Below are 8,336 nucleotides of genomic sequence, written 5' to 3' on the forward strand. Positions count from 1 at the left end.
TAGTAAGTTACCCAAGAAACACAATAATCGCTAACTAGTTTGGTGATTGACCAGTTGTTATCTCTCTCTTCCATCTTTCCTCATTGTTTCAGACATGGTTACACAACATGTGTAAACACGAACATTATTTTGCATCAGTTATGTTTGTGTGTTTTTGTGTGTGTACGTAGGGGACACATAGGAACAGTTGCAAATTTCTTATATCTTGATAGAGAAATTTATCAAAATCTAATCAAAATAATGAGGAATCTCGGAATCCTCTACATGTCCAACAACCTGGTCCAAGATTGGCGTAAGCTGCATTCATAAATACAGACGGCACATACATACATGGCTGACTTTGGCATGTTTAGTCATGGATTCATGGAACATTTATGAGGCTAAGGGACCTGTAGCAGAAAATTAAAACTCATCCTCATTCCTGATATCATTTCTGTTATTGAAGATGATAAATATGTCAGCAGTGATTTTTAAATTGCGCCGTGTGGTGAGGAAAATTTTATTCAAAACTGTTTGTGTCACACAATCTAAAAAAGTTTAATTGAGGCTGGTAAAGGTTTCCAGTTTCTTAGAAATAATCTCTTTAGGAACACCTTAAGAGAAATTCTTCAAGTCCAGCACAAATGTCCACTTGGACCCAAAGATAAAGTTACTATATTTTAGTAGTCAAAGTCACTGTGACCGCAATAATTTATTCACACATAGGGTAAGGTTGGGTAATAGGGTAAGGTTGGAGGAGGTTGGAGCGGTTTGTGATTGGCTCACCGGTTTGATTCCCTCACCGGACGGGCAGGAAAAATTTGGGTGTGGTGGAGTGATTAATGTGAAAAATGCCCCCCCCCCTACATTAGCCGGCTGATGTGCCCTTGAGCAAGGCACTTAACCCCCCCAATATGCTCCCTGGGCGCTTGATGCTGCCCACTGGTGTGTGTATGTAAAAAATATATATACTGCCAATAAAGCTGATTCTTCTTCTTTTTCTTCTTCTTCTGAAAATGTTCACAGTAGTTCACCTCATCACAACATTCAGACACAAATAATTTCCTGTCATGGAGATTTAAACACACGCTTCATCAAAAGAAGAAACAACATTTCCAAATTATTACACAAAAAACAAGAAAGTTATGACCAGGAAATTAGAGCTGGTTTACACTACCACTGCCAAGAAGTTACGTGATTGAAGTATTTTGTTGAGTTGCTCCTGTTACACCAAGGCTTAAGAAATAATATTTTCCCACAAAGTGCACGGATAGATTGAATGTGTATACATTACAAATAATTTCCAAAGTTGCATAAACTAATTAAAAGTTGAATAGGCCGACAACGAACCAATGAAAAGTAAGTCCGGCCCACCGCTTTCAGAATCACATTTATAATTGGCTAACACAGACATCAATCACAATTTTCCGTCCTTTACCTTGGCAACGGCCTTCTACCCGGATGTTGTCTTCTTCGCCGCGAAATATCAAGTACTGCAAGAGATAGAAATGTTGTCCAAAGTGTCTTAAGAAGTTAAAACGTCTTGCTGTTGAACTAAGGGTGCTTGCTGAGTGCATTAAAAGTTTGGACACATACACGACGTGTGCGGTGGTTGCCATGCAGCGGAGTAAAGCCGCTGTGAGTGTGGAAGTGAAGCGGGTGATTGGAGCTCTGTGCAGACTGTTAGCTGCCACCGGCCTGGAAGCTGTCCCCGCGCCGGAGACTTTCAGGCGGGCTAAATTTGGTGGTGGACTCGAGGTGGTACGTTCTATCGTCTGTTTTTACAGTCAGGGTTGCATTCTAACGTCACATTTTTTCGAAGTCCTTACGTTTTGACTTACTCGTTTCCATTTTGAACTAACAACTTTCTAGTCCGCTACCGTATATTGGACTTAACTGGCTGCATTTATTTGACAGCTTTCGTTACTAGTAACTAGTAACTAGTAACTGGATTTGCATAGAATGCTTTAGGTTAGAGGTGCTATAGTTGTTTATGTTACATGTGACATTATTACAGATTGGGATTGTATGGTAGTCTGGTAAATAAATGAGATCTTTTACTAATTTCCACTGTAATTTGGATACTTCAAGTGGCTAGGATATAAGTATACAGCATCAATACAATCAGCAGTATTACAAATACAAATACTGTATGTTTTCAGTGACAGAGCTCTAAATGAACTGTACATATTGGCACACTGGAAAAACTTTTTTGCTTATACTTAACTGTTTCCCGATTTCCAGGAGGATCAGTTTTGGCAGCTCCTTGCTGACATCCTTCAGACAGCTAACATTGTTTCCTGTGAAGCTCGTGCACAGCTAAGAGGAGGTCAGTGACATCTTGATCTGCTCATGGCTTTTGTTGCTGCTGTTTGTTCAGGGCTTTACTGATTTACTGCATTTTTCAGTTATTTGAATCTCCTAAATATCCTATCAAATAAAATAAGTGCGGCACGGTGGTGCAGTGGTTAGCACTGTCGCCTCATAGCAAGAGGGTTCCAGGTCTGAATCCCGGTCTGGGCCCTTCTATGTGGAGTTTGCATGTTCTCCCTGTGCCTGTGTGGGTTTTCTCCGGGTACTCCGGCTTCCTCCCACAATACCAAAAACATGCACATTAGGTTAATTGGCTACTCTACATTGCCCCTAGGTGTGAGTGTGAGAGTGTGTGGTTGTCTGTCTTTGTGTGTTGGCCCTGCGATTGACTGCCGACCAGTCCAGGGTGAACCCCGCCTCTCGCCCGTAGTCAGCTGGGATAGGCTCCAGCTCCCCCCCGCGACCCTGACAGATAAGCGGTATAGAAAATGGATGGATGGATAAAATAAGTGTACCCCAAAACAAGTTTTTTTTCAGTTTGGACAACAAAATTTTGTTCATGAAGTACTAATTTGTTCAGGGAAAAACACCCAAAAGGATACAAATGGCATGCTATCTAATATGACCTGCCTCAGATGAATTATACTGATATATTCAACATTGAATATTATATTATGTTATGTATAATTTTAGATGCACTTTATGTGTAATTTATACATAAGGTAACAGCTGATGTAGATTTACTTGCACATAACAGGATCAAGGTGACTGACATGTCTGGAAGGGATGAAAATAGTTAAGAAGACTTGCTTAGTGACTTGAATGTGTTTTTCCTCTGTCTTTGCATGACATCAGAGCACAGGAAGCTGGTGGCTGCAGGCCTCTGGCAGACTGGCTACCATGCTGACTGGGTGTGTGACAGGCAGGGAGGAGAAGGACAAGAGGGAGGGAGATTCTTCAGCAGAGAACTCCTGCTGGCGCTGGGCTGGCTGCTCGCTACGGGAACGCTGGAGAAACTGCTGACACAGCGAGTACTCCAACTGGACAAAACACTACTCACACCTACACCTGTAGGTACCACTGATATATTTCCATATTATACAGGTAAACCTAAAATGTGTACAGGTTCACAGTATATTTTTAATCTCCCCCTCATAAGGTGATCCCACAGTTTTCCAATGAGCTGCAGTTAGACTCAGCGTCTCTGAGGAAACTTCAGTGGCTCTTTGGCAGTCTGAGATACCAGGGGCGGACCCTGCTGTCCATGCAAGAAGAGCGAACCCGCTTGCTCCATGCTGTGAGGAAATCCCTTCTATTCCAGCTTTTCCACTGGTTATCGTTGCAGTGCCTGACAAATACACACAAAAAAACTTTGTTGTAAGATCAACAAATTAGAAGTTTTGGAGAATAAGTGCTGGATGACTGCAAATGATACAAGCCTCCATTCCAGACAGCAGCCAAAATATGCGTAACTTCTAACCCTCAAAAATGTCAGCTCCTAATAGGTTATTATAGTCACATTAATGCACAGTACTCAGTGGAAGTAACTGAAATGTTAATTGGAATACGTTTCCAGTCTAACTAAGGAACTGATATTTTCTCAGGTTTTGTTTGCCACCCTTCCCTCCTCTGTAGCCTCCTCTGATCAAAGCTCAACAGTGCTACAAGAGGTAAGTGTGATGTTAATTAAATGCTAAAATGTTAAATATAATAAATAATAATATACTCTGCCAGTGAATTACACTTAGATAACAATGTTCCTTTGAGTTTACATTTGAGTGTTAAACACTTTCCATTGTACCTACGGTACTAACCTCTAATTAATTTTGGTTTTGTACAAGCCCAGAAAATGAAATTTTAGTGTACCATGTTCTTTATAATTATTTGTGTGTGCATGTTTTACAGGACTGTGTTTGTATGCGGCAGCTCTGTGACCTTCTAGAGGCATACCTGAACTGGACACAGGTGGAGAAAGTCTTCTGGACCTGGATGGTGAGTTTAACACAGTTCATCATGGGATGAACAGGGTGAATATAGTGTCCATGGAAACAAAGGTGCTCTATAGTTCCCTGCTATAAGAAAATAATTAACTTTTAAGTTAATTTTTGAAGTGGAAACTCACACCAGATAGTTTGTCTGACTGGATTTTGACACTGATGTGTGTTTTTTTTTTTTTTTTAGTTATTGTTTCCAGCCAACAGACTTGCTAAATTCTCCTCTCAGTTTCCTCCAAGATGGCAGCAGCCATGTGTGCCATGGAAATGTAATGCAAAGTGTGTGTGTGTTTGTGTGTGTAGGATAGTGTGATGGACTCCCATCTGACAGATCATGTTGTCAAGAAGCCTACACATGTACCCAGTGGAAGCACAAGAGTGTGTCACCATGGAAACCGAGGACTGGAGAAATTGGAGGACATGCAGTTGAGACTACCCACAGGACAGGTGTGCAGCACACACACAAACAAACATAGAGCAGAAGTGTGAGAGTGTGTGTGTGGTGGGCGGGGGGTGAAGCTCCTCTGTACAATTAACTAATGAACACATGTGAACATGTTTGTTTTATTTGTGCACACACAGATATGTCACATCTAAAATACGTGAGTGCTGAAACACCATCCATTCATCACTCCTCAGAGCTGACAGCGAGGATATGCTGAAAGTGTAGTGAGGATGGTGATTTCCAGCCACTGAACTAGAGGAACACACCCTTATTACGTATACAGATTCAGCCTATCAGAGAGCAGAGAGCACAGATAGACGTTTGCTACTGGACAAAAATGCCAAATGTCAGACTTTTTTGAGAGTTTGTTTTTCAACTGTTTTTACTTCAATGTTTGTACAACTTAAACAAACAATACTTGACCATTGTACCATTTTGGAATACAGTGACCTTAGTGTTATTCTTATTTGTAATCATATTGGTGTGCGCTCCTGCTGTTTGTTTTAGTCTCAATCCCTTTCATTTGATGTTGCAGAAGGGACAGAGGAGAGGCAGAGGGGATGCAGAGGACAGAGGGGAGAGGTTACAGGCAGCACCGGACACTTCCTCCCTCTCTCTTCTTCTCTCCTCTCTCCCATCCCTGCCCTCCCTCCCCCAGATCTACCGAGCCAGGCTCCAGACTGAAAGCCGTCCAGCAGAAGAGCCCCGCGGTGTGGCTGAAGCTTCAGATGAGCTCCCATCATATCGAGCAATGCAGCTGCTTCTTCAGACAGAGGCTGTGCTGCTAGAGAGGAGGAACAGGCAGAGACTGGCCAATAGGATGCAGCTGCAAGAAATGGCTGGCAGGCTGGATGAGCTGGTGTTAATACCGCCATAGACTTTTTTAAATCATGTCATCTGCATGGAATACGAAACATGGAAGACTGTTTGTGTGGTGGAAGTGTTCTGATGTTCAGGAAGCTGATAATACAGAAATAAATCCGTAAATATATAGTGATTTGTATATAAATATGCCTAAAACAAGACAGAAAGCGATCATTTCTTTTTGACATATCAACTTTTTGACAATGCACTCTGGTTTTTTCTTTACCTTTTTTCAGCATCCCAACTTTTTTGGAATCAGGTTTTGAGCTGAAAATGAGATTAATCGACGGAGTTGCAAAGTCATCTACCCAGGTCAACTTTGGCCAGCTGGAAGGGGTTTCTGTAAGCTGAATGGTGTCGAACCTGGCATCAGGCAACCTGTTTTTTTTTTTTCTTTGGTAGACTGCATCAAAAATGTTCCAGCACATTAAACTGACAAAATACAAAGTATGTTTCCCCCTTAATCAAGCCTTGGTAAATCTTACAATGCTAAGCTAGGGTGACCACATCCTGATTTGAGCTGGGTACTTGAGACTGGTACCAGTATTGTCATATGACACTAGGAAAGCAAGCTAACAAGCGTACACACAGAATAACAATACTACCGAATTCATCTGCCATTACATCATTGTTACTGTATGAAGTCAAACACAAGCTACAGTTGTCAAAAACTTAACTTGCATTTTTATTTGTGCATCATATTGGATATCACCAAATTATTTTCAGCAGGACAAACAAATTCACTTAAATTTACATTTTTTGGAAAATAAATAACTTAATTACAGTTTTGCGGAGGATTGTAATAAAACAATGAATGTTCTTCTAGAAATAGAACAGCAGATGATAATGTCTTTGATGTCTTCTCTCTGGCTGAGCAGTTCAGCCACTATCATGAAGAATTAACCACCAGTAGCTTCTGCATGTAGGAGTTGAGCCACTTCTGTCTCTCCATGGAGGTGAGGAGCTTACTCTTCTCTCTGAAGGCAGCATCATCAGCCACCACCATGTTCCTCTTCACCATGTTGGCCCCCTGAGATGCCCAATCAGAAGGCCAGGCCCTCTCCATGCTACAGATACACAGACCTCAGGATCAGTGACAAGAATCCAGGTACCGGAGGCTCTAACACTAACACAATACTGGGACTTGTTTGTTTTGTTTTTTCTTTTCTTTTTTTCTTTTGAACTTCAAAATGTTTTCTTTAAGATGCATTGTCTGATTGTGGTTTGACTTTTTTGGGAAATACACGTTTGGTTTCTATCCTGGTATTAGACGAGAAGATCAATAAAATTTACAGATTTGAAGGTGGCATCAATCTTCTCATCGAACTCAGCTCACCCCAATCAAACAAATACAGTTTTCTCATTTGACTTAGTGTGCTGGTTCCCAGTCTGTGGGTTCTTTACTTTTCCACACTTGTGCAAATCTTTACTTTATTCTGGGGAAATACTAAGACCTATGTAGTTTAGAATTTATAAAATTTATATGGTTAAACTGCTTACCTTGTAAATGCATGTGCAGTGAGATTTCATTTTAAAACAGATTTAACATTGCCCCTATAACATTGTCATACTCACTGTGGACAGTTTATTTTTAAGAAAGGATTAGAATCGATGCAACAGAACCAAAGATATATTAGATATATACATACATAAAGACTGCAAATGTTACACACTGGTGTCACTGAATGTAAGAAATTATTGTGGCTGCTTTTTAACATCTGTATTACGTTCGTGTTGTTTCATTTGATTAGAACTCCATAACAGCCGTTTCCCTCACTGCAGTTACCTCGCCTCCGTCCTTTGGGGGGCAAACAGCCACGCCTCCCTCATTAGTCCTGCCTTGCTATTGGTTGCCCCTCCGAGGCTGGGGGCTGACATTGTTTGAATGCTCCAGTCACGGAGTGAGATGGAGGGGAAGAGGACATCCCAGTCATCTTGTTTAGGTTCTGCTGAGTCATCAGCACTTCTGAAATCAGATAAGATTAAGCCAAATGATTCCTCATGAAACATGTTGTTATGTAGGAATATCTAAATAACTGATCTGGTATGTTGGTTGTCATACACACTCAAAACTATTGGCCCAATAAGAGTCATAGTTTGCAGCTGCCTTGATGACATTTAGTGAGTATCCACCTGAGAGCCACTGGAGGCTGAGGGAAGCCAGATGTCACCAAGGTCATACCCAGAATGCAAAGCAACAGGAAGGACATTCGTTGGAAAACAGGCAGCTCAGACATCCTAAAAAAATGGAAAAAAAAGAATCTTCTTTTAACAATTTAATAATATTGTGTATTTATAATATTCAAACTAATTAATATTGCAGTAAAATTAAAATGGAAACTGATTTCACCATAAGGTATCAATGTGGTTTTCACATTTAAAAATATGACTCAAGGTGTCCTTATTTCTGCCTTTTACATTGTTTATACCTGAATCTACAAAAATGATTCTTTATATTATTAGAACAGGTTTTTAAGACATCTCACACTTTCTACACTGTTCTGTATAGTGCTGGACAAAAGCAGTTTCATTTGGGTTGTTGTCATACAGTATATTTAAATAAGATAAAATAATTTCTGTGTAGTCATCTTGGAGTGATCTCCAAGGTCAGTTAAAACCTGAACAGTTGGAAGCTGTGGGCTTTGTGAGAATTTGGGGACCCAAAGTGAGGCAGACATGATTGAAGCACTCTGTGCACTGTGCATTTAACAACAACAACAAGAAAAATCAATCTATTTATT

The 8,336-nt window shown here is 40.6% G+C and overlaps 2 protein-coding genes across 2 annotated transcripts; one reads left to right on the top strand and one right to left on the bottom strand.

The window, feature by feature from the left end:
- Positions 1-1,403: 1,403 nt before the first annotated feature.
- tedc1 (tubulin epsilon and delta complex 1) lies at positions 1,404-6,897 on the top strand. The gene is made up of 8 exons (XM_046413811.1): positions 1,404-1,740; positions 2,224-2,308; positions 3,148-3,362; positions 3,452-3,589; positions 3,897-3,962; positions 4,198-4,284; positions 4,590-4,733; positions 5,267-6,897. Exons 1-8 carry the CDS (start codon positions 1,597-1,599, stop codon positions 5,606-5,608), a joined length of 1,221 nt encoding a protein of 406 aa, XP_046269767.1. The 5' UTR covers positions 1,404-1,596; the 3' UTR covers positions 5,609-6,897.
- Positions 6,485-7,832, bottom strand: pth2 (parathyroid hormone 2). Its single transcript, XM_046413812.1, has 3 exons — positions 7,729-7,832; positions 7,382-7,561; positions 6,485-6,662 (listed from the first exon to the last, which is right to left on the bottom strand). Exons 1-3 carry the CDS (start codon positions 7,830-7,832, stop codon positions 6,485-6,487), a joined length of 462 nt encoding a protein of 153 aa, XP_046269768.1.
- Between the last annotated feature and the right edge of the window lie 504 nt (positions 7,833-8,336).

Source organism: Scatophagus argus, chromosome 15 (genome assembly GCF_020382885.2).
Source record: "Scatophagus argus isolate fScaArg1 chromosome 15, fScaArg1.pri, whole genome shotgun sequence".
Lineage (NCBI taxonomy): Eukaryota > Metazoa > Chordata > Actinopteri > Scatophagidae > Scatophagus > Scatophagus argus.

Coding starts and splice junctions, on each gene's coding strand:
- pth2 (XM_046413812.1), bottom strand. CDS start 7,832: ATGTCTGAGCTGCCTGTTTTCCAACGAATGTCCTTCCTGTTGCTTTGC. Junction 7,562..7,728: donor CAGCCTCCAGTGGCTCTCAG/GTGGATACTCAC, acceptor ATCTGATTTCAG/AAGTGCTGATGACTCAGCAG. Junction 6,663..7,381: donor CCCCAAAGGACGGAGGCGAG/GTAACTGCAGTG, acceptor GTGTATCTGTAG/CATGGAGAGGGCCTGGCCTT.
- tedc1 (XM_046413811.1), top strand. CDS start 1,597: ATGCAGCGGAGTAAAGCCGCTGTGAGTGTGGAAGTGAAGCGGGTGATT. Junction 2,309..3,147: donor TCGTGCACAGCTAAGAGGAG/GTCAGTGACATC, acceptor GCATGACATCAG/AGCACAGGAAGCTGGTGGCT. Junction 3,590..3,896: donor GAACCCGCTTGCTCCATGCT/GTGAGGAAATCC, acceptor ATATTTTCTCAG/GTTTTGTTTGCCACCCTTCC.